A 26,205-nucleotide genomic window follows, 5' to 3' on the forward strand; every position below is an offset into this window, starting at 1 on the left:
AAAGCTGTACTACTACTAGCCGCTATAATGACATACGGAATAGAACTATACGGGACAGCCAAACACACGAACCCTCATCGCACCCAATCCATCAATAATGACCTTAAAATTCCCTTCGTCTCTGACATTGCCAAATCCTGTTACCTAAAATTCCATTCCCATCTATCCTCTCATATGAATCCTTTATAATTAACTGCCTCCACCCTCCCAACTAATCCTCCACGAAGTTTGAAGCATCGGTGGTCTCGCGACCAACTGCGAATGTAGCGTCGACTATCTAGCGTGGTGAATCTCCTGCTATTGTGGCATATTAAGACTGCTTTCGCTGGATGGCCGTCGTTCACGTCAGTGCTTGCTTGATGACCTAGCCTATCACCACATTCTATTATCGACCACTTATTTTACTTATTGCACTGATTTCTGTGCAGTTTTAAAAATCTAAATAAAGATTAACAAAATAATACCACGCGGAGGTCCCGGGTTCGAATCTAGCTGTTGGACCTTAGATTTTTAATAAATTAAAGCGAAAAGAAGGATAAAAAGTTAAAATGTATGGAAATAATACTTAATAAATCTTAGATATGTGATGAACAATTTGTTAAGTTACGGCTTGAAGGATGGTGCTGTGAAAATTCGAAAGGTTGTTGGTGCCTGTCCTAACTTAATGGATGCTTTTTGTTGTTACCATTTCTAATATGTTGCGTTTGTTTCTGGTTAGTCTTCGTTGCAAGTATGGAAGTGTTGTCAAAGTCAAAATCGTGTTGTAGGTCTAGAAGGGGTGTTTAGTGTTAGCAGAAAATTGGGTTTCTTTGTCTTGCAGTCGTTTGGTGTTGGTATAATCTCTTTTTAAGATATTGTGAGTTCCAACATAAGTAGCAACCCAATTTTTGCCACCTATCTTGTATATTACATCTGAGCGTAAAATGTTACACCAAAAATGTTTAGGGTTTAATTTTATGTATAGGGTATGTAAGGTGTTGTAGTCCTTAAACGCTGCAGAGATATTGTTTTTTGAATATTAATGATATTTTTCTATTCTATAGATAAGTTTCTACTTTGGTTATGAAAGGTTATAAAAAATGAAATTTGTTTACAAAATTGTATTGACCGCTCCTCAAAATTTCCAAGGATAATTATTGTATAAGGGAAACGACGCTACTTTCTGGGATCATAAACTTTAATTAAAAGTCAGTTAAAAGTTTAGGGTAATGATTTCCTTAGGAAAGGTCAAGAAAGTATTAGTTTTTTAAAAAAATCATTTCATTAGTCTAACAGCAACGAATTTGTTCATTTATTTATATATAATAATATTAATATTTTAATTATATTTTATAATAAGAAAATTGTTTATTAATTTAATGTAAGCAAAAGCAAAAACTAATGGAATAAAAGTAAAAATGAGAAAGTTGATAATTAGTAAGGGGGTGTTAGGTAGGCTGTGTGGCACCAAGAGAATTGCGAGCTCTGCCTGTTACATTGATGAGAAGCCTGTAATGACACTCATTACTTTGGATTACCTAGAGTCAACAGCGCACTCTTCAGTACCCTCTTTGTGTTTGATCAAAGCCAATAATTGGTCTCTTAATTGCACCACCTTAAATATAATTTATGAGCGTAAATAACACAGAAAATATAAAGCGGCAAATTCTTCAAAGGCAAGATTACATGATGTTATAAATTATTTATCTATGTTTTGTCGAATTATCTCACCTGTACGGTATTCGATAATGATATTATATGTATATAATGATATACAGAGCATCTATCACCACACAACAGCAGAGTATAACTGTCCGCTCCAAGCATCTGTTGACGATGTTGATCTACTTTATTACTATGCTTGTTCTGTGGCCAGTAAGTATTACACCTACTACATCAGTGTTTCTCAATCTTTTTGTCTAGCGGATTAATAAAATAACAGAAATGTTTTCTAAAACCGGTAACTGATCTTTTAAATGGATATTCTGATTGGAATTAACTCCCTAAAGAAATAAGTATAAAGAAATGTTCCAAGCATGTACACAATATGATGTGATAAATGATTAGAATTGTCCGGTAGGACAGTTGTACAAGGGTTGACCGTCAAAAACTGCACGAAAACGAGGAACGTTGAAAAACACCCAACTTCCATAATTACTTTCACTTTTTCTATAAAAGATAAAATTCCCAAATTTTCTTCATATTGTATGGCAAATCCTCCTTAATAACTGTAATTTTTTTCGTAATAATATAGATTAATTAGTTTTCGAGGAAAACGATGCCAAAAATGGGCAAAAACTGCATTTTCAAAAATTGTTCTTGTTCTTTTTTGTAAACAATGCATCACCTAAACGCGTAAACCGATTTACATTAATGAAGTGTCATTCGAATCGAAATTTTGTACAGATTTGCATTTTAAAAGTCCCGACGCTTTGCCACTTAAGAAGGGGAGTTTGCCCCACGTAAATAAGGCCCTCCCTAAAACGATTATTAATAATTATTCTATAACGCTTAGTCCGATTTGATAAAATTTAGCAAGAAGATGTGATTAATGCTTTCCTACGTAACATTATATAAATACCCATAAGTATTTGATAAATTATCGAATAATGCAATAAAAACTGATACGTAAAAATTTCTAAAATAAACACGTTTTGAACATATTTCCGGTTTTATACTTCTAGTGTAATGTAGCATCAAAAAAGTTAATGAAATATTTTCCTGAAGTAAAAGAAAGTAAAATCTAGATCATTGAATGAAAGGGAAAGTGCACCATTTTATGTACTGGATAACTGTGCTATTATTGGTGAGGGAGTGGCTTTCAGTGTCATACGTCATCAGCTACAGTCCGCCTATTTCTAACATCCCGTTCGCCAATAAGATTAGCCAATCGTTTTTGATAATTATTTCTAGGAAAAATACTATTTAAATTTTTTTTACTAATTTTTCCCCCATAGGTATTTGATAAATTATCGAATAATGCAATAAAAACTGATACGTAAAAATTTATAAAATAAACATGTTTTGAACACAATACTTCCGGTTTCATACTTCTAATATAATGTAGAATCAAAAAAGTTAACGAAATATTTTCCTGAAGTAAAAGAAAGTAAAATCTAGATCATTGAATGAAAGTGAAAGGGAACCATCTTATGTTCTGGATAACTGTGCTGTTATTGGTGAGGGAGTGGCTTTCAGTGTCATACGTCATCAGCTACAGTCCGCCTATTTCTAACATCCCGTTCGCCAATAAGATTAGCCAATCGTTTTTGATAATTATTTCTAGGAAAAATACTATTTAAATTTTTTTTACTAATTTTTCCCCCATAGGTATTTGATAAATTATCGAATAATGCAATAAAAACTGATACGTAAAAATTTATAAAATAAACATGTTTTGAACACAATACTTCCGGTTTCATACTTCTAATATAATGTAGAATCAAAAAAGTTAACGAAATATTTTCCTGAAGTAAAAGAAAGTAAAATCTAGATCATTAAATGAAAGTAAAAGGGAACCAACTTATGTTCTGGATAACTGTGCTGTTATTGGTGAGGGAGTGGCTTTCAGTGTCATACGTCATCAGCTACAGTCCGCCTATTTCTAACATCCCGTTCGCCAATAAGATTAGCCAATCGTTTTTGATAATTATTTCTAGGATAAATCTATTTAATTTTTTTTTTACTAATTTTAAGTATTTGATAAATTATCGAATAACGCAATAAAAACTGATACGTAAAAATTTCTAAAATAAACATGTTTTGAACATAATATTTCCGGTTTTATACTGCTAGTGTAATGTAGCATCAAAAAAGTTAATGAAATATTTTCCTGAAGATAAAGAAAGTAATATCTAGATCCTTGAATGAAAGGGGAAGTGCACCATTTTATGTACTGGATAACTGTGCTATTATTGGTGAGGGAGTGGCTTTCAGTGTCATTCGTCATCAGCTACAGTCCGCCTATTTCTAACATCCCGTTCGCCAATAAGATTAGCCAATCGTTTTTGATAATTATTTCTAGGAAAAATACTATTTAAATTTTTTTACTAATTTTTCCCCCATAGGTATTTGATAAATTATCGAATAATGCAATAAAAACTGATACGTAAAAATTTATAAAATAAACATGTTTTGAACACAATACTTCCGGTTTCATACTTCTAATATAATGTAGAATCAAAAAAGTTAACGAAATATTTTCCTGAAGTAAAAGAAAGTAAAATCTAGATCATTAAATGAAAGTGAAAGGGAACCATCTTATGTTCTGGATAACTGTGCTGTTATTGGTGAGAGAGTGGCTTTCAGTGTCATACGTCATCAGCTACAGTCCGCCTATTTCTAACATCCCGTTCGCCAATAAGATTAGCCAATCGTTTTTGATAATTATTTCTAGGATAAATCTATTTAATTTTTTTTTTTACTAATTTTTCTCCCATAGGTATTTGATAAATTATCGAATAACGCAATAAAAACTGATACGTAAAAATTTCTAAAATAAACATGTTTTGAACACAATACTTCCGGTTTCATACTTCTAGTGTAATGTAGCATCAAAAAAGTTAACGAAATATTTTCCTGAAGTAAAAGAAAGTAAAATCTAGATCATTAAATGAAAGTGAAAGGGAACCATCTTATGTTCTGGATAACTGTGCTGTTATTGGTGAGGGAGTGGCTTTCAGTGTCATACGTCATCAGCTACAGTCCGCCTATTTCTAACATCCCGTTCGCTAATAAGATTAGCCAATCGTTTTTGATAATTATTTCTAGGATAAATCTATTTAATTTTTTTTTTACTAATTTTTCCCCCATAGGTATTTGATAAATTATCCAATAACGCAATAAAAACTGATACGTAAAAATTTCTAAAATAAACATGTTTAGAACACAATACTTCCGGTTTCATACTTCTACTGTAATGTAGCATCAAAAAAGTTAACGAAATATTTTCCTGAAGTAAAAGAAAGTAAAATCTAGATCATTGAATGAAAGGGAAAGTGCACCATTTTATGTACTGGATAACTGTGCTATTATTGGTGAGGGAGTGGCTTTCAGTGTCATACGTCATCAGCTACAGTCCGCCTATTTCTAACATCCCGTTCGCCAATAAGATTAGCCAATCGTTTTTGATAATTATTTCTAGGAAAAATACTATTTAAATTTTTTTTACTAATTTTTCCCCCATAGGTATTTGATAAATTATCGAATAATGCAATAAAAACTGATACGTAAAAATTTATAAAATAAACATGTTTTGAACACAATACTTCAGGTTTCATACTTCTAGTGTAATGTAGCATCAAAAAAGTTAACGAAATATTTTCCTGAAGTAAAAGAAAGTAAAATCTAGATCATTGAATGAAAGGGAAAGTGCACCATTTTATGTACTGGATAACTGTGCTGTTATTGGTGAGGGAGTGGCTTTCAGTGTCATACGTCATCAGCTACAGTCCGCCTATTTCTAACATCCCGTTCGCCAATAAGATTAGCCAATCGTTTTTGATAATTATTTCTAGGAAAAATACTATTTAAATTTTTTTTACTAATTTTTCCCCCATAGGTATTTGATAAATTATCGAATAATGCAATAAAAACTGATACGTAAAAATTTATAAAATAAACATGTTTTGAACACAATACTTCCGGTTTCATACTTCTAATATAATGTAGAATCAAAAAAGTTAACGAAATATTTTCCTGAAGTAAAAGAAAGTAAAATCTAGATCATTAAATGAAAGTGAAAGGGAACCAACTTATGTTCTGGATAACTGTGCTGTTATTGGTGAGGGAGTGGCTTTCAGTGTCATACGTCATCAGCTACAGTCCGCCTATTTCTAACATCCCGTTCGCCAATAAGATTAGCCAATCGTTTTTGATAATTATTTCTAGGATAAATCTATTTAATTTTTTTTTTACTAATTTTTCCCCCATAGGTATTTGATAAATTATCGAATAATGCCTTAATTAATAATCAACCCTTATTCTTAACTTTTAAAATGTAAGGTTTTGTTAAGAAGTATGTACACAATTTAATGTGATACATAATATGTACACAATCTGATGTGATACATGATTGTACACAATCTGATACATGAAATTCTCTTACTATAAGTTAGGTAAGCTTATTATTAATTAATTTTTTTGTTACAGATTGGCCACATGCTAGCTGAACTGCGAGGGTAAGTAGGTTTGCTTTGGCAAACCAGTTAGTAAATCTTTAATGATGTTCTAATGGTTAGAGAAAACGAAATACTTTTCTTCTTTTTTTATCTTATTCATTTACGATTGGGCAATCTATACACCATCAAAAGTGAATGTACCTACTATAAATGCAAGTTGGGTCACCGAGTTAGCTTAGCGCCACAACCCGCAGGACAAGAGAAACCAACCGCGGTGGTACTCTTTAGGTTGCTGGAAGAGGTTAGGTTAAAAAACGAGAAGATCGCCGCAGGGCCGTCTTTTTAAACGACATGGAAAATTATCTGGTTGGGAGGGAAAGATGGCTTAGTGATTGGACGCCAAGGTTCGGGTAATCAGTTAGATTACCGTGGACATTTTGTGATCGGATGTGTATTACTTCACTAACGTAATGATGGAGGGTACGAAGAAATTGTAAGGGGACTTTTGCAATTCTGCGAAGAACTTTGAACAAGATAGATTGTAACTACATTTTGGATATTGGAAGATTTGAATAAACCAAATTGTGTAGATGTGAGTAAAACAGGGTTGTATAGAGGTCAACAGGTCTGTCTTTGTAAAATGAATATTATTGTGACGGGTACAGAAAGTATCACGTTCTCATGAAGAGTAAAAAATAAGGATGGGAAGATAGATAAAATGGCGGATCATCGTCTTAAGTATTGATTAGAATTTGGGGATGGATGGAGATCTTCGCAGAGTAGATTTACACATAGCAATGGTGGTTACCAACACTGAATGGTTACCGTTCACGCTGACACGCTAATGCATGCAAGCGTATGAATACTTTGAATGCATGAAGTATTGATTTCATTCGTGCACAGCAAGTAAGATTTTTGTATCTCTAACCTGGTATGCCGAATGCATTCGTGATTCGCTGAATCAGCAACTATGAAATAACATAGATACATGGTTAAGGGAACTGGAAATAGAAAGATTGTTAAAAGTCAAATTTTCTAGACCAAACTGATTATACTAACCTCTAATTATGGATGAAACTCCGAAACTATTGAGGATACCAAAATCATTGGCGCTACGACCGATCAAATTATTGCACTGGTCACCCAAACCACACTTCTAATATTTTACGCATTTATAAGTATGTTTTTGTATATGTATGTACATATATATGTATTATTCGTGATATATCATTTTTGGTTATTGTACTGATAAATAAATTTTCACAGTTTCAAAACAAAATAATACCAATTTTATGGTGGAAGTTGGAGCAGTAGTAACAAACGTGGATTTGTAAGGGGAAGATCCCCCCCAGTTCGAATTTCTTGTGAAGCATTTTCTGTTTGTTAGAAAAAAGATTAATAGCAATGTATGTGCTTCTGGCCTCGTCTAAGACACCTCGTTAAGATCCTCCTGAAAAAATAGGCGGTTACGTTACTTTTAATTCCGACTTTAATATTTCCATAAAGTTTGAAAACAAAGTGTACGAAGACACTCGATCTTATAGGCAATTTTGCCATTTTTAGCGTCTAATTTGTCGCATGCAGTTTCACGGCACCGTATAAACAAAGTTTAAGATGACCTTCACACGAGCACGCTTTACCGCACCTGAAGAAGGGCACAATTAGATGATGCCAGATGCATTGTGGTCTTTCAGATTTACCATTTAAGTTCCATTAAAATAAATAGCTTAAATGCTTATTATTGATGTAATGAAAAGCAACAATGTTGGCAGATGCAGTAAGGCCGGAATCTACCCAGGAAGTAGCAGCAGAGAGTTCGTGGTATGTACGGCGGGGGACGCCTTAGGCACCCAGCTCGTGCAGACAAAGCACAACTGCTCCGTCAACATGGTCTACCGCAATCACCAGTGTGTGCCAACTCTGATCATGCCCTACGTAAGTACTGAATCAAATCAGCCCTGCTAGAGGCGACTCAGCTTAGCTTGCAAAATTTCCTAGTAAATCACTTATGGAAAAGTCACTCGGCATTCTCTGAAGTTTCAAAACATATTAATATCGTAATATTGAAAAGCCATATAAAGGAAATATACTTGATCCCACATTACCCTATACAATTTTCCTATAAAATTCTTCAAATAAATGCTACTGATCTAAAATTATATGAAAATTAAAGAAAATCGAAGAAACCATTTCGAGAAATATCTAAAAGAGGCGAGAAGATTTCATCGAGTATAGTATACTTCCGGTTGTGGAATTTTCTTAAACTCCAAATTTCAGGTATCATAACCTTTCTCCACAATACAAAGGGCCAAGATGCATTATGCAAAAATGATGAAGGTAGCGCATACGGAGCCCCTCTCCAACAAGAGCCCTTAATAACTTTAGTGGAAAAATATTTCCACAAAACTTACAGAACAATATGAGAAATACAAGATTTAAAAAAAACATGCCAAAAAAGTGAAAATCAATTCAGTAAATTGGTACTTGAGGTTTCACGGTTTTATCGTTCCGTTTCAGTCTGCCAGCATGACTATATCGAAATATCAGGTTTAAAATTCTTGCTTTTTTTTTAGGTAAGAGCAGATTGAAAACCTGTTGGTAGATGGATTATGCACTAACTTCGAATGAAAAAGTTGCTTAGTCCACGTCAGAAGGGATTCTCCCCTCAATATGGCACCAGATGCTACGATGGACAGGTCCGAATGAATTCAAGAGAACTTCTTAAAAAAAAAAAGTTTGGTTGTGCGAACAATTTGTACAGCTGGCCAAGTCGCACTTTCTGATCTAAAAGCAATTCTTTGAATAAATAATTTTCAGAGTGTAAGGTAGGATGTACAGCCTGTCAACGGTAATTGCCATTTGGCCCAGGATTCTGGAACATTGTGCAGTTTTCTGAGAAATTAATTCTGGCATTTGCAGACGATCTTCTGCTTACATCCGCAAAAATTTATTAGGGCATCCATAAGTGAACCATAAACGAGTACATAACCACCATACACATATATAGGTGCAAATGAACCAATAATGTTATACCGCTCCTTTTAGAAAAAAAGGAGATAAGGATTCAGCCATTAACATTATTAGAAGGCTTTAGAACAATTTCATGAGGCACTGCTCTAATTTCAGCCAACTTTAGACCTAACTTATGCTATTCAAAGGAGAAAGAGTTTTCAAACGCCCTTAAATGTGACAGACTTGTTTCCTCCCGGTCTACACCATGTCATTGACCAAAGAGAAATTGGTATTTTTACCTACAAAAAGTAAAAGTAAAGTAATCGTCTATTTTTTTTTAAATCAGCGCTTAAGGTCCAACTTCTGATTGGTGTCGTGGACGGGTCTTACGTATACAATCTTTACGGCGGAGAAAGCTTAAAGTCAAAGTTGGTCGCGCAGTTCTTAAATTCAAACGAGATTGATTCACAAAAAGCTGAATTAGATTAAGAGTCTGGATCCTTGCAAAGCACCACTTTACGGTGGATTTAGATGTTGCTAAAATTGCAACTTCCTCTCTCACCAATGAAGGATAATTGTTCGCAATCTGGTTATCATTCACAATTATTAAAACAAAATAATCATCTTGATTATAGACAGCCGTTTCGAAGAAGGAAGCAGCAGACGGAGGCAAGCAAACTACGAATGATGACATCAGCGTCACATGCAAAACGTTCGGCCTGTTGTGCACCAGCTGCCATCAACTTAGCATCTGTATTGGCGAGGAAGAGCAGAGCGGTCGGACTAAATACCACCAGATAGACATGGCGCACTGTGACGCAGACCAGGTTTGCGCTCCTGGCCACGGCTGTACCCCAAACAACATCGCGTTCTGTCCATACAGGAAGTTCCAGTGTTCTGACATTGGAATCTATCCAGATCCGTACGACTGCACGGTAAGTTCGACCTCAGGCCATTAAGGTTTTGTAAATCCTGAAATGTAACTTATCATTACAACAAAATTCAGGTCTATTACAGATGTGAACCAACAACAGCAGGGTACAGGACAGTGAAAATGAAATGTAAAGAAGGATCATTCAACCCAGCCACAGCGTCTTGTGGCTACCTAATGTCCACCAATGCATGCTTGACCACACCTGTTCCACTCTGTCAGTCTATCTTCCAGGTATGATCTTTCACATTTAGGAAGCTTCTTTCGGTGTTATCGTTAAACTCCTATTTCCACCCTCTTCATCAGAATCCTTAACACCTTAATCACAATGGTAAACTACCAATTACGATGAGTTCCAACATTAAAAGGCAGAAAGAGTGTCAAGGTTTAATGTAGGTTCTATAGAAGAAGATCTATCACAGTCTCTAATTGAGCTTCGTCTATGAAGCCCAGAAGAGACATGCGTTCATTTCAAAATGTGAACTTGAATGCGATGCAGCGTCCTACCGATTGGGGGCCAAGAGAGGGGAGAAGTGCTCTCTTGTCAAGTATAGGGCTCTTAGCATTGCATAGGCAGTAGAGTATATGTCTATTGACTGCAACTTCTATCAGGTGTTTTTGCAGCAGATCACGACCGGCCATCTAGCATTCAGACGCTAGTTTTCCCAGGCTTATCGAGATGGCAAACGTCAGATTAGCGGATAGACCCCAATTTCAATCCCATCTTCAATCAGGGAGCCACCCGATAGCCAAACTAGATTATACGAGTAACTTTAAATTAACTGCATAATTTATAATGATTACTGTTTGTAAATTAATGAAATTATATTCTTCCGTGTAAGCATTCTCAGAACCAATACCGGAATAGGCAAAACATTAGCATTCCTCTTAACCAACTGAATTACTTCTTACAAATAATTAAACTACTTCTCTCTAACACTGTATTTCCTTTTTACCAACTCAGTACAATCTCACAAGAAATTGAAAGCACTTATTACAAGTACCGTCTGACAAGCAATTCACTTCATTAATGTAGTTAATGTAAATAATAATATGAAATGTCCAGATATAAATTTTTAATTATCCTAGTGAAACTGGAGAAAGTGGGGGTGTTGATGTGGTAAGAAGTGCTCAGTTGGAGAAGTACTATTAAGAAATAGGTGCCGTCGACTAGGTCAAGAGAAAGTGCACGTTTGAGAAATATGATAGATAATTGCTTGTAACCAAGATAGTAAAGAAAATGCAGCGTTTGGGAGAAGTGGCCATAATTTCCTATAATTTTTAAAAAAGTTTTGTTTCCTCATGTGTTTTTTGCGGTTACCGCTTTCGAGTACCTTTGGATAACATTCTGTCTTAAACTCGCATCTGTAAGATGATGATAACTTGAAGTGAGGTCATAAGATGCCGCTGATGGTTGCAGGCGAGCATCCTTAAACAAACAGCCCTAATGTTTCACTGCAGCCTGCAACCTAACTGATCTCCTAGTCCCCAGAGAAGTTTGCTACACTAAATGAATTTAGCTTTATACAAACTACTTGGCGCAGTTTAGTCTTTAGATCTTGTACGTAATTTCCAGCTACACCATTAAATCATGTAATTTCCGGCTAGACCATTAAATCATGTAATTTCCAGCTACACCATTAAATCATGTAATTTCCGGCTAGACCATTAAATCATGTAATTTCCAGCTACACCATTAAATCATGTAATTTCCAGCTACACCATTAAATCATGTAATTTCCGGCTAGACCATTAAATCATGTAATTTCCAGCTACACCATTAAATCATGTAATTTCCAGCTACACCATTAAATCATGTAATTTCCAGCTACACCATTAAATCATGTAATTTCCGGCTAGACCATTAAATCATGTAATTTCCAGCTACATTATTAAATCATGTAATTTCCGGCTAAACCATTTATGTAATTTCCCACTTAGATTTTTACTTTATCTTTAAAGCATTAGGGAATAAAACTATGACAGAGTCCTAATAATTGTTTTATATTTGTGCGCAGATGGGCCCAGTTCCTGACAACCTCAGTATATACTACATATGCATTCCAAATTATGTCGATCACACTTTGGCACCGTCCCTCCATAGTTGCCCAGCTAATCTCCGATTCGATATAAAAACTCTAACTTGCTCTTAAGTATCTGTCTGGAACAAAGTTGCAACCTGAACATTCTTCAATTAACCATTTAGTCAATGATACTTCCATTCTATTCCACAAGAAAAACTTGACTAACATACTTCTCTGAAGACACCGCAACAACTGGACGTCAAGGTAAATTACTTCTTACTTGCAATGCAACAGAGCATTTGGAATTCCGCAATCTACATACGACCTTCTGTAACAACTCAACCAAATGAGTTGATGTTTTACTTCACTCATCACAGCTAAAAGCGAGCTAGAAACCAGTGGGAAAACCTCAGGAACCCATCAAACAAACCAAGTCTGAACAGGCAACTAAAAACAGAGTTACAGAATTATTACAATGACAGGTGGCCGACTTCACTGGGCAACTAACAGCTGAAAATAAACCTCTTTGGATCATTCCTACAAGAATATTGAAGTATAAGCAGATATCATCTCCATTACTCAGGATGATGACTATTGGACCAACTCCGATGAAGAGAATTCCAACTTATTGGCAACCTACCTTTCAAATATTTTTTCACCACTCACCGACATACTAGACCAGCAACGTGCTACAGTCGCTCACACCGACTAGACGTCACCCTCCAACTCAGCTTAACACCTAAACCCTTTACACCTTCAGACGTAAGATACGAAATTCGCAGACTAACTAAAAAATCACCTGGCTACGATCTCATAAATTCAACCATCTTAAACGAACTTCCAAGAAAAGGTATATTATTTTCCTCACACTCCTTTACAACTCTGCCTTCAGAACGACGCACTTTCCCACTCTGTGGAAATTCCTAATCATCAAAATGATACCAAAACCGACGAAACCTATCACTAGTGTTACTTCCTACCGACCAATCTGCTTACCACCACTTCTTTCCAAAGTACTCGTAAAAGCTTTATCCTCTAGGATCAAAAAATATATAATTACGGATCATCAATTTGGGTTTCGGTGACATAAATCAGCTTCACACCAACTCAACTTCGCTTTGTAGACACTATTGTTATCTCACTCGAGCAGAAGCAGTAGTGCCGAACTGTTTTCCTTGACGTCACTCAGGCGTCTGACGGGGTCTATTGTGTAAGTTGACGGATATCCTTCCTCATACCTGCTATCTACTCCTAAAACCGTACCAACAAAACCGATACTTTTGAGTTAACTGTGGAGCGGTCGACTCTGGTATCCAACTAACCGGAGATAGTTCCCCATTTAGGAATCTTTCTAAGGAAGCATTCTAGGTGCTCTTCTTTACTCCTTATATACAGCAGATATACTTCAACATCCAAATACCATCCTTACCACTTTGCTGATGATACTGAAATCCTATCTTCTAATTCCGATCCTCTTAACGCAATAAGGGCTCTTCAAATTCACATCAACCACTTACAGATCTGGTTTAACGAATGGCCAATGAAAACTAACGTTTTCAATCAAAATACTTGATGGAAAATCCTACCTCCCATCTTCATCCACCAAACTCCTATACCAACTGTGGACAATGTACGCTACCTTGGACTGTGCCTAGACATTGTTTGACATGGAATTCCCGTACAAGGTTGAAAAGGCAAGAAACTAACAAACGCTGTAAACTTCTCACAAGACTGCTTCAAATAAAACGATCAGAACTCAACTTAAATAACAAAAACTCTTAAACCTACTGTTACCATGTAAAATCATTTTAGCAGGTAATCTTCCAAGGATATTGAAGAGATCTTCATCATAAGAGCAGTGTAGAGTATACAGGGTGAACCAGTAAGTATTGTAAATAGGCCTACTGCGTGTAGTACATCTAAAGTGGAGTTCAATGACGTATTGGCCAACTTCATATTTTCCTCTGTTCTTGAGTGACGTCACTTTAAAGTTTTTTTCTAAAATCATTACTTTTTTCCAATAAAAACGTAATTACTCAGAAAGTTTTAGTCCGCATTCGATTCTGATGACACGGTTAGAAAGACAGATAAATTTCCTAAAAATTGACACCATTTTGAAGCATAAATTATTCTCCAAACTGCCTTAATCTTCCACCGGAACCTAGGAAAATAAAAGTAATCGAAATTTTTAAGAAAACTCATTAGGCTCTTATGTGATCATTTTCAGACCTAGTTGCTGGCACTTTTTACAAAAGTTTCCTTGTCTAATGGGCTTTCAAACGGTATATCATTTTCCAGGATTCCTTTTATCTTCGTATGAGAAATTGCGTTTGTTTTGCAAGAAAACGTGTCCACGAGCATACAGCAGTGATATTGTATTGTGTTGTTTAATTCATTAAACTCTTGTGGTTGGAGCTGTAGTCAATTTTTAGAGTAGATTGTCTTAAAATAAGGTAGTCTAAGGTTAATTATTGCACATTAAAAAAAAAAATCTAAACTGAAATATTTGACAAAATGTTAGAAAATATTTTAAACAAGTGCTATTTTTATAATCGAAGGCTAATTTGCTTAGTTTCAAAATCTAACATTTTGTCAAATATTTCAGTTTTGTTTGACTCCCCAAACTACGAGACAGGTTAAGCTGACTGGACTTCCCTCTTTTAACAGCAATATCAATCACTATTCAATTTTTTTTTGTTTTTATTACTCGCCAAAATTATCAGATCCCTTGCTGATTATTTTTCATCAAAGATGACGTCTATTATCAACAGTAATTATAATACTAGAGTTCTAGAGAACTGTAATAGGATTAGGATAGTATCAGTTTTAGACCAGTCGTTAATACTAATTTTGATTAATCTTGAGTTTGGCCAGTTATTAATAAAAAAGATTTACTTCTAAAGAATAATGAGAGCAAACGATTTTTACTTTATAACTGACAAAACTTAAGATTCCTCAAAAATAATGTTCTTAGATTGTACGGTAAGCACCTGCTACTTGGTGAGAATAAGAGGAATTGCAAAAAATCCCCAAGAGTTACAATTCCTTTTACTTCCTTTAGTACCTAGTACACCCTGTTTACTGGGAAACAATAATTTTCTTCTATAATGTCCAATTTACCATCCACTAGGATTGAAATAACAAAGTCAAGACGTCATTCGGATGACGTCTTGACTTTGTTAGAAACAATTTAAACAAAGCAATTGTAAGCCGTGTAAAGCCGTCAAGGTAATAATACTAACTATTCTACTATTATTAGGTATCACAGTTTTATGATAAGAAGCTCTTTCTTTAATTTTCAACAGGACTTTACTTCGTTTGCAGCAATGATTTGTTCTGCGCATTCTGTTAAACATTTCTTTCTATTTTTATTTTCGTCACGGTATTAGTAGTGCAACAATAATTATCTCACTTAGTTCAGTGCTGTACTTTTAACTATAATATAGTAGACCCTACAAATAGTTTTTGATTACATATTTAAATTGCAAATGCGACATTTTTTTGTCTTGTACTCCGTCATTAGTTGGTTAAAAGCTGCGATTTTGTAAATAAAAAAGGTAAACTGTTCATTGTTTCTATAATTTGAGCTGCCTGCTGCACTTTAATAATTTAAAAAAAAAAACAATAACAAATTAAATGATAGTTATTGGATATAACATTAGCTCAAGTCTTTTCGTTTGATATAAACTTAGCATTCAGCAACACGTTAGCGAATCAAAATAGCTTAAAATACAGAATTAGTTTTAATATTTCAATAATTAAAAATTTCAAATTATGGAACTTTCCCAAGGGCCCCCGAACTGCGGCAAAAGAGTGAATAAGAAGAGTAATCTGACGATTATTTGTAACCAGTGTTCTTAGACTGAGACCTCAATACTGTCTTGGAAACCCTAGTGTCAGCTTGGCTTAACAACGAAAAGTTGAATTTGAAGTCAAGTGAGACTTCAAGAAAAGGAAATAGATGGCTGCCCAGGTGCTGCCCCCTGGAGAGTGCTATCCACACTCAGCTCAACCCACACTATTTATAAACACTCCAGTTTTTCCCATATTATAATTTTAGAATATTCAAAATTGATGTATGAAAAATGCGGTACCCGGTCAAAAGATTATTAGGAATCACTCTAATAAAATTTACAATTACTATTTCTATTACTGATATTATTTTTATGTATATCTAAATCGATAAAATAGATGAAGTAAAAGAAATTTAACAAGCACTAAAATGTAATTATGTTAATTACCCACAAAAGTTAAGATTTTCGCAAAGTAATAATATAAAAAATAAATAATTTAAAAATATGGAGATGTGCAAAGAAATTACATTCTATCATAAAACAGAAAACAATGTGACCCTCACAAATTAAGAATAACAAAAACTGTTGGAAAGAAAGCGCTAAGATTCGGCCATTTGACCAATGGATCACACAATTTAGAGGAGAGTGCCGATATCTAGCCTCGGGTAGCCCCTTCACCCATTACCTCCACGAACACGTGGACACGAACTAGGGGGTTAAGAATAGTTTTGTTTATAGTTGGCAAAATGGATTTTAAGGGAGAAGTTTCACTTACACTGGAGAAGACCACCACTGCTGCGTTGTGTTCCACTCAGCACAGTAGACCATGTACCCCGTCTTGTCTGAGCTCGAGAGTACGGAACCTGAGACCTCCATTGGTACATCGGTTTGTTCGCCTGAGGTGAGTCTCGATTTGGGCTACTCTCGGAGGATTCACGAAAGTTTCTAGTCTGGAGGACACCTGAAACACGAAGTGCACCTCACTTATGCCATCCTTTATCCCATTATTGCTACTTTTTATGATTATTACATAGTTTTGTTTTCTTTCCTTCTTTTTCTTTATAATTTGCTAAAGATGGCGGTAAGAATTCTCTTCATTCTTGCAATTCACAAAGAGAAGGAGCACAAGTGCCAAATCCCGTGCCTGGTTGGCTGGTTCTGTCTTCAGTTAGTCTGCATTTCTCATGCAACTAAATATGTGTAGGCCACCCTACAAAATAATTCCGATGTCGTTTGGCTTCATCGTAGTATAACTTTTTTTTTATTATTATTTTATCCGTCGCAGCTGGCATGTTTATTGTATCCCTGACCGGTTTCGGGGCAGAATCTATCCCTGACATCATTAGAAGTAGAAACAGCTGGCCGTAGAGATTTCGACTTCATTTATGTTACCGTCACGCATTACACTTGCAGACTCAGATTTTATCCACCACTGAGGGCCTAACCCCTCTTTAAAAAAAAAAAATCGAAAAAATCTCCAACTCACGACCGAGGGGAAGAGCATTCAATTTGGAATTAATCAAGAAGCGCGTAAGTTTTATGGAGCAATCCAAAAAGCATTCCAAGTACCCGCATCCAGAGTATAAGCGCAGGTTCTGCTTTGGTAAAAAAAATCCAGTTACGAAAAATTCCAACTCCTGATAGCAACATTTGAAATGGGTACTTTTGCCAAATTAAAAATATAATTTAGTATATGAGTGCCAGTTTGCTAGAACTGAAGGACTGGCAGAGTGTGGAGGGGGGAGGCGGATGTCGAATAGGTGCGGAACCCAGAAGGAAGTAAGAAAGAAATCAAACAAAAGCACTACTTCAAAAAGTGATAACTATTTTCAAAACATAACTACTTAAATACTAGCCAAACAAATAAGTAAAACTAATTACTAAAAAATAAAAAAGAAGCTAATACAATTGGCAAATGCAAAATAGCCTTAACTTTTGTGGGCATCTCTAAAGTAGGAAAGACGGAACATAAACACATACAAGTGATGAAGAAAATAGAACTTACGGAACAGTTGCGGTGCGACGCCAAAGCGAGGTTCTTGCAAGAGCGGCGCCTGGCGGTGCTGTGACTCTTGTTTCTCTACAACATAATGCGACACACTCTCAGTAATAATCATTCTTCTAGCTCAAGGCTCACATTTCTGTCTCATCCACCACTTCAAAACTCAACACACAACCCCCAACAATAGTTTGCTATTAAATTACACTGAGTTATATTTTTATCGGCAATGGCCAGAGCAAGTCCTTTTAGGGAGACCAATTTTGTTTTAAAGTTTGTTCCTATTCGGGCCCTTGGTATCCCTTCATCAGGCGCTTCTGAAAAAGTTTTGATAACAGATATTAAAATGTACTGACAAGTGATTCAGTGGTGTACCAAGTAATCTTGTCGAAGAGGGATTTAGTTTAAAAAGTAAATTACTATTTTTTCAATTAAAAAAGTATTCGTTTTTTAAACCATGTAAATAATTTAAACAAAATGATCAATCAACTGTTAAATTAACATAAATAACTGGCACCATGAATAGGTAAATATTCACTTTAAACTTAAGACTGTGTTATTGTCGGACGGCTGCAGAAAGAAAAACTGGTGGAAGATGTCTATTTGAGAAGACTTGAGAATTTGGATAGAAACTGCAGGGTAAAATTTGAATAGATGAGTCTCTTTTTATCTAAACCGCCCCACTTTAGATCACAGAAGTGGAAACATGTTTCTACACGCATGAAGTGCATTTCCTCCTTATTCTTCCAAACTATCGCTTTAGGTCCTTTGAGGAAGAACAGGCTGCCGTCTCCATTATCGTTTTCTCCAGGACGCGCACAGACAGACAATACCAATGCTCATCCAGTCTTACTCTCTGGCCTTCTCACATTCTTTCACATTGAGCCAGATGTGTGAAAATTGCGACATTGATAGATTTTCGATTTCTTAATAATCTCTGCTTGATCAAACATACCGATCATTTCTCCCTCTGAAATACTGAGATAACGGTTTTGTAACCTTTCTGAGACGACATCGTGCCTCCATTATCGCCGTGTATACTCCGGACTAGAGCGATGTTCCAAACAGGACCCACACCACTAAGAGACACGGTGGTATAAGTTACTTAGCCAACGCTTGGAATCTAATCTAATGTACCCTTCGTCTAACTATTACATAAGGACTTATGCATACTTCATGTTATTACAGAGGTCAGCAAACTTGCTTGCACAGTGGGCCGGGTAATTGACAAAATGACAAGAATCATTATGTCAATCAATACTTAAAAGTTCTGAGAAACGAAAAACAAAACTCCCACAAACAAGAGGAAAAAAACACATATTTTTATTTATTTAAAAAAGCAAATTCAAGTACCGCCGGCGGACCTGACCAACTGGCGTCGCGGGCCTTAGTTTGGCGACTCCTGCTTTATTAGATGGATTCATGTTTCTTAAATCATTTAAGAGAGTTCAGCCATTTCATCTAGTCTTGAAGCTGAATGATTTGTATTATGGTCTACGTCAAATAGTGATTCATTTAGAGTACATTATTAGCAAACATACAATTGTTGTTTAAATGAATTTCGGGTGGTTAACGACCAAAACAAGATGCATAAAAATATTATGAAGATTATTTCACTTACAGATTTTAGAGGGGGTAGAATTTGAGTAAACAATTGGACAAAAGTAATTTAATTCAAATTAGATGAATTAGTTTGAAGCACTTAATAAAAAGCAGTAAACTTTACAATTTCATTCTATTTTCATAATCTATTTACTTCCTAGATATCTGTATGTGGGATTAACTTTTTTAATTCTATTGTTTTAACACATCAGTGCAAACTTAGTCTCTACATAGTCTGTGTTCAATACATATTCAGAAGCTCCTAAAGAAGGGCACAACTGGATCCCGAAACGTGCAACAAATTACTCCAAAAAAAACTTCTTCGGCCCTATAAAGTCTGATTACTACCTATGCCCGACAATTCAATAACTGCTTAAACTCTGAATACAACTTAAGCCTGACGATTCCATAACTGCTTAAACTCTGAATTCAACTTAAGCCTGACGATTCTATAACTGCTTAACTCTGAATACAACTTAAGCCTGAGATTCCGTAACTACCTAAACTTTGAACACAACCAAGATTTTCGACAGCTTGAACACCACACATCACCTTGTTCAATAGTTCAAACAAAAAACACAACAAATCTTGTGTGCACACACGACTTTCTAAGTTTTAACTCACAAAACCAAAACACCATTACTTCTTATTAAGGATTCTAACAAAAACTTGCAGTATAAAAGGTAGAAGATTTAACAACTCTGCAAGTACCTCACAGTTAGAAACGAACGAAAAACCTATAACAATGTATTTTTTTTCAATTTGTTCTAATCTATACCCATCCTTCTTAACTCATTTCTCATACTAGTCTGGTGGAGGATTCGCTTGTAGGTAAAGTTTTCATGAATGCTTATAGAAGGTATTATAAACCTAAAATATATTTTAGTTTTATGAAGTTTATAACAACTGATATCATTTTAAACTATTTTACTGCATTAATATTTTCTATAATTTATTAAGTATCTATCACTGAGCCATTTGCTGCCATTATCAATTCAGTCTTTTTAAAGGCTACACTCGCCATTTAACGTAGATAGGCTGCATCACTATTAAAACTAAAAAATAATTTAATAATTTTAATGAAAAAATAAAAAAAATATAATCTTACATATGGCGCCCTAAAATGCGAACACGAACAATAATAAAATGCATTAAAAATAATCAACCCTTGTAGAACTATCCTACCGGACAGTTTTAATCACTGTTTGGAAAGTTATTGTTAAATACTTTTCTAGTTCTTTACATGTTAGATACTTAATTAACTACATTTAAATATAATGTAGGCGACATTTACTGATGGAAGCAGTTATTTATTTGCTGTTCACTGTGTGCAATTTGTGCTTTCGTATTGTTCTAGAAAAGAAAATTCACGTTTACAGTCAGCGATTCAGTTTACGATATCTGTAGACCAACTCTAACTTTCTCTTTTTCTATTTTGAAGTATGTGTGAGAATCTCTGTGAGATCATGATTCAAAAGTGATAAAATAAAGAGCGTCATAAAGATAAATAATACTAAGTATTTTGATTAGGGTTAAATAAAATGCCTTTTTTGTCTTTTTTTTTTTTTTTTTTGCCATTTACGAAGCTGCGATAAACAATTTATTATCATTTTGGCAACGATTTTTTCGTAATTTATTTGATCCGCGTTCTTGCAAAAAAATTATAAGCAAGTATACGTATATGTCGTTTATTTTAAAGAAAAGTTGGGAATTTTTACTTTTTCGTCCTACTTTTGACAATCCACTTTTATTCTTGTAAAATTAAATGAAAAATAAATGGGAGAGAACAACAAAACTAGAACTCATAAAACAATAATAATATATACTTAATACTCTTAAGGGTTTGAATAAACACAAATTAACCTAAACATAGTTTATTCACATAATTCATAAGGCATAACACACAAACTAAATATTTCAATTTACTACATTCTAAATTTATATATATATTTATATATATAAATATAAAAATTGAAAATATTTTGACTTTTATAGTATTGATGGTAGGGATAATTTGTAGTAATTTATTAGTATAATTTAATAAAAAGTTAAAAAAAATATTTGTTTTTGTATACTTTTTTCCACTCGACGCTATTCGGTTCATCAATGAACTGTTATTTCATCCAAACTCGACTTGAATCACAAACTGACAATTTACAAGACACTGCTAAGACCCATATGGACATACGGAGCAGAAGTGTGGGGCTCAACCAAACCTTCTAACTCCAAACGCCTGCAGACACTACAGTCTAAAATCCTACGGAAAATCCTGAATGCTCCATTCTACATCTCTAACCTTACAATACACACTGACCTTCTCATCCCTTTCGTCACTGACCTAATAAAGTCTTGCTACCGCAAATTTCACAGCCTCCTAGCTCTCCATCCTAATCCTCTTGTCCAACAACTCTCCTCTCCTCACCTTCCCGACAATCCTCCTCGTCGCTTGAAGCGAAAATGGCCTAGAGACCTGTTGTGATTAAATCATTGTGAAAGAGTTTCACCAGTGGGTGATTGCTCTAACCGTGTCATTACAAGAGAACTGAACCAGTAAGATCAAATTTACCTGATGCAACAATTGTTGCAGTTGTAAATATACAAATAAAGTGAAAAAAACAAGAAAAAGTTATTTCATGTAGGTTTTACTCGTATCTGAGTATAGCTAAGAACGAAATACCGTACATTTTCTAAAATCCACTTTCTGTGCACTCATCATGGGGGGGGGGGGAATCTCATAAAAGGTACTTCCGGTGCGAGAACTCAAAATCTTTCGAACTGATGCGACAGTAAGTGAAATTAAGGTAAATTAAACTGGGACAATTTAATATGCAGCCAAACTGCACTTTTTCTACATTTTCTAAGGACAATATTTTAGTCAACATCAGATATTTTTTAATGACACCATCAAAATGGCTGGTCACCGCTGACATGCACTTTGTTTAATTCTACATTATGCACTAAACATGTAGATATCTTTGTAATTTTGTTAGCGACGCTAATGTTCACAACCATCACTCCGTCTTTCCATTAGTTACGATTCCCACTGAAATTGCACTCTGAGTAATTTGTGAATTGAGCTAGCGCTGCCGTGTGTTCTGCTACCGTGTAGTTTCATTTAGTTCCTTTAAATGTAACAGCGGCTACCCACCCCCCACCCCCACTGCTTCAATTTAATGTGAAATGATTGGATAATAATTAACCAATTAGAAAGAATTCCTAGTATGAAGATAATTTTCCTGGAATGCTATAAGAATAAAATAAATAAGAATGGCGGGTGTTAGTCTCATCGTATTGCAATAACAATGGATATAACATAAATGTCTCTCTGCTAACTCCACTGGCACGTACGAGTATCTGGCCCGGCGCCATCTGCTCACTGTTACGTTCTATTGCGCTGACACTCGTACCGGATGAAGATTAATTGAAAACAAAGCAATTAAAAAAAAATGTTAATAATAACCTCCGTGCCTTGCAATAAAGCAGATGTTTAAGTGAAACATTTTTCGCTAATAAATTTCTGCTCTGGGCACTCATCGTCGCTCAATTAAAGATATTAGCTGAACAGACAAGGTCTTCTTTCAAGCCAACAGCAACTACACATCTATAGGTAGGGCTAATGTAGCGCTCCTCAGCATCTTTAAACAGTTGAGGGAATATAATTCATTGTTTAAGAGTGACACTACCAGGAATCGACAGAGCAAAGATGAACTCATTGGCCCGCTGGATTAACTCGCTAGGCGAGTCCCTGTCAAGGAAGAAATCCCGAGTTGGAGTCCACTAAGTGATTTCCTTCTAGAAGCTCACTGCTTGGTGAAGGAAAGAATGAAGGCAGGGCACCGGCAGTGTTTTGGGCAGGCATGCGGCATCAATGACAAAGCTGGAAACGACCAAATTCTTAAATACGTCCAACTATCTTGAATCCTTAATTACATTATACTAGATTACTTCCGTCAAGGATAAAAAATTCTCTAACTGATGTTCCATCAATTTGCTCTGTTGCAATCAAATTGGTTTCCTGTAGCCCAAATAAACTCTATTCCTCGCATATTGTCATATTGTATTTCGCTATCTTAAAGTTAGTAATCTGTTAAATTCTTATTTATGATTCCTATTTATGTCAATTGATATTCATGACTGTTTAAAAATTAAAATAATAATTAATGAATATATAGTTTTCGTGACCGCAAATTGTTAAACTTAGGATGGAAGATTTGCGAGGAATCGGTCAAATAAAACAACTCGTCTTTTTGCCAACGTTTCGACAAATATATTGTCCTCTTCAGGGCGTGGCTATGCGGGTTGGTTGAGCTACAGAAACAGTTTCTCAAAATTGATGGAAACAGTTTCTGTAGCTCAACTAACCCGCATAGCCACGCCCTGAAGAGGACAATATATTTGTCGAAACGTTGGCAAAAAGACAAGTTGTTTTATTTGACCGATTCCTCGCAAATCTTCCATCCTAAGTATAATAATTAATAATACAAGCTACAATGGTTGACTGGGGCAAAATACGAGGGTCGTTTGAAAAGTCCGTGCAAAGTCAGAGAGATAGCACCACTGGCGCTTATCGAGGTTATGTTTAGTTAGTAGCATCTCTTGGAAGAACACACACCAAGTTTCAGCCAGATCGGTCTATTTCTTTGTGTTTGGCATTCGTTTGAATCGAGGAAGTCGAGTGATTTTCAAAAAATGGACGAAAAAGAATTTCGTGTGTTGATTAAACACTACTTTATGAAAGGCAAAACGCCTCAGGAGACTAAAGAGAAGCTTGATAAACATTATGGTGACTCTGCACCTTCGATTAGAACAGTTTATAAGTGGTTTCAAAATTTTCGGAGTGGCCATATGGGCACACGTGACGCTGAACGTTCTGGACGCCCTGTTGAGGTTACTACTCCAGAAATCATTGATAAAATCCATGATATGGTGATGGATGACAGAAGAGTGAAGGTGCGTGAGATTGCTAGTGCTGTGAGCATCTCGAATGAACGGGTACATAATATTTTGCATCAACATTTGGACATGACAAAGCTATCCGCAAGATGGGTGCCGCGATTGCTCACGCTTGACCAAAAACGAAATCGTGTGAAGTGTTGCAAGGACGGTTTGCAGCTGTTCCAGAAGAATCCGCAGGACTTTAAGCGTCGTTTCGTCACTGTGGATGAAACATGGATACATCACTACACTCCTGAGACCAAAGAACAATCTAAACAATGGGTTACCAAGGGGGAATCTGCGCCAAAAAAGGCGAAGACCGTTCCTTCGGCCGGAAAGATTATGGCGATTGTCTTTTGGGATTCGCAAGGAATAATCCTCATCGACTATCTGGAAAAGGGTAAAACTATTACAGGTGCATATTATTCATCGTTATTGGACCGTTTGAAAACCGAGCTGCAAGAAAAACGCCCACGATTGGCCCACAAAAAAGTCCTTTTCCATCACGACAACGCACCAGCTCATACATCAGCAGTTGTGGTCGCAAAATTAATGGAAATAGGGTTCCAACTCGTTTCACATCCTATTCTCCAGACTTGGCTCCCTCGGACTACTATTTGTTCCCCAATATGAAGAAATGGCTGGCGGGAAAAAGATTTTATTCAAACGAGGAGGTGATTGCAGAAACGAATGGCTATTTTTCAGACTTGGACCAATCCTATTATTCGGAAGGGATTAACAAACTAGAGCAGCTTTGGACGAAGAGTATAAGCCTAAAAGGAGAATATGTTGAAAAATAAAAAAGGTTTACCCCAAAAAATTAAGTAGTTTTTATTTTTGCACGGACTTTTCAAACGAACCTCGTATATTATATATTTCTTAAATATTTGACGTTTCGAACACATTCAGAGAAACACTCTTCTCCACAAACCAGTTCCCAAAACGCACCAGGGAGGTTCGAAACTTCGAACATTCACTCTCTCACGCTCCAGGGGTAGAGAAGTTTCTATTGTTACAAAGGCCAAAACATCCCCATTATTCATCGAACGATAACTATTAATAATTAAAATATCATTTCACTGAACTATTGCACTTCAACGAATGAACAAACGAGCTTCAGCACTATTTCACAAGAAATGCGCTTCTATGAACAGTAACAACACAGATTTTGCGAGCCAGACCGAAGTAGCCAGCTAACTTTTAAGCTAGGGCTAGCACTCGTCCTTCGTCGTCAGGAAGGAAGGACTGACTTTCTTGCCAGATAAAGTTTTCGTGGTAGTTTCATAAACCGTTGGTTCTCAACTTCCATGTATATATATATAAGTAGAGGCAACCAGAGAAAATGGTTTAGAAAATACGGAAAATAGTTGAAATTTTCCCCTCTGGCTACCAGTGGAGGGGGGACCTGAGCATAATAAAAAGGCCTGATACCTGAAGCAAGTATTCAGTGTTAAGCAGTAACCATAAATCGTACAAGTTGAGACAACTTCCGTCAAGCGCTCAGCTCTGCTTTAAAAACTTTTAATTCTAATCGTACACTTAGTTCCTAATCTAAGCCGAAGTTTAAGCTTAGGTTTACATTGTGTTGGTAGAGTGTAATTTCTATTTTTGAAAAAAAAGAGTTATTTCCAGATCAGCCTTCAAGAAATATTTTAGTTTTATTTTTCATTTTGTAAACATTATTCGGTTTGAATGAACTCGCAAGTTCATACGAGTATAAGCGCATCTTCTAAGCATTTCAGCAATGACCCACATAATTTAAAATAAATTATCCACTAGTGGTAATTCACTCCAAGAGCAAGTTAAAGAGGCGAATAATCAAATACGGAGTTTTCTCTACATAAACAGTCTGTTCCATTCATGGTGAACA

At 35.6% G+C, this 26,205-nt stretch overlaps 2 protein-coding genes across 15 annotated transcripts in view; one reads left to right on the forward strand and one right to left on the reverse strand.

The window, feature by feature from the left end:
* Nucleotides 1-26,205, reverse strand: part of sm (heterogeneous nuclear ribonucleoprotein L) — a 97,569-nt gene that overhangs the window by 19,267 nt on the left and 52,097 nt on the right. For 6 of the 14 annotated variants that reach the window (XM_074131141.1, XM_074131137.1, XM_074131140.1 and 3 more), the window contains 2 exons: nucleotides 17,805-17,879; nucleotides 16,575-16,760 (listed from right to left, as the gene is read on the reverse strand). The exons of 3 other annotated variants lie outside the window; for them this stretch is intronic. In XM_074131141.1, coding sequence (XP_073987242.1) covers nucleotides 16,575-16,760; nucleotides 17,805-17,879 — 261 coding nt within the window. The remainder of the gene's footprint in view (nucleotides 1-16,574; nucleotides 16,761-17,804; nucleotides 17,880-26,205) is intronic. 5 more of the 14 variants (XM_074131146.1, XM_074131145.1, XM_074131142.1 and 2 more) reach the window with 2 other exon arrangements.
* On the forward strand, nucleotides 1,733-15,572 carry LOC141455775 (uncharacterized). Its single transcript, XM_074131151.1, has 6 exons — nucleotides 1,733-1,854; nucleotides 6,130-6,158; nucleotides 7,871-8,033; nucleotides 9,686-9,985; nucleotides 10,057-10,215; nucleotides 12,000-15,572. Exons 1-6 carry the CDS (start codon nucleotides 1,738-1,740, stop codon nucleotides 12,132-12,134), a joined length of 903 nt encoding a protein of 300 aa, XP_073987252.1. The 5' UTR covers nucleotides 1,733-1,737; the 3' UTR covers nucleotides 12,135-15,572.

This window comes from Rhodnius prolixus, unplaced genomic scaffold (genome assembly GCF_049639745.1).
Source record: "Rhodnius prolixus isolate KJV_2025 unplaced genomic scaffold, Rpr scaffold_4, whole genome shotgun sequence".
Classification (NCBI taxonomy): Eukaryota; Metazoa; Arthropoda; class Insecta; order Hemiptera; family Reduviidae; genus Rhodnius; species Rhodnius prolixus.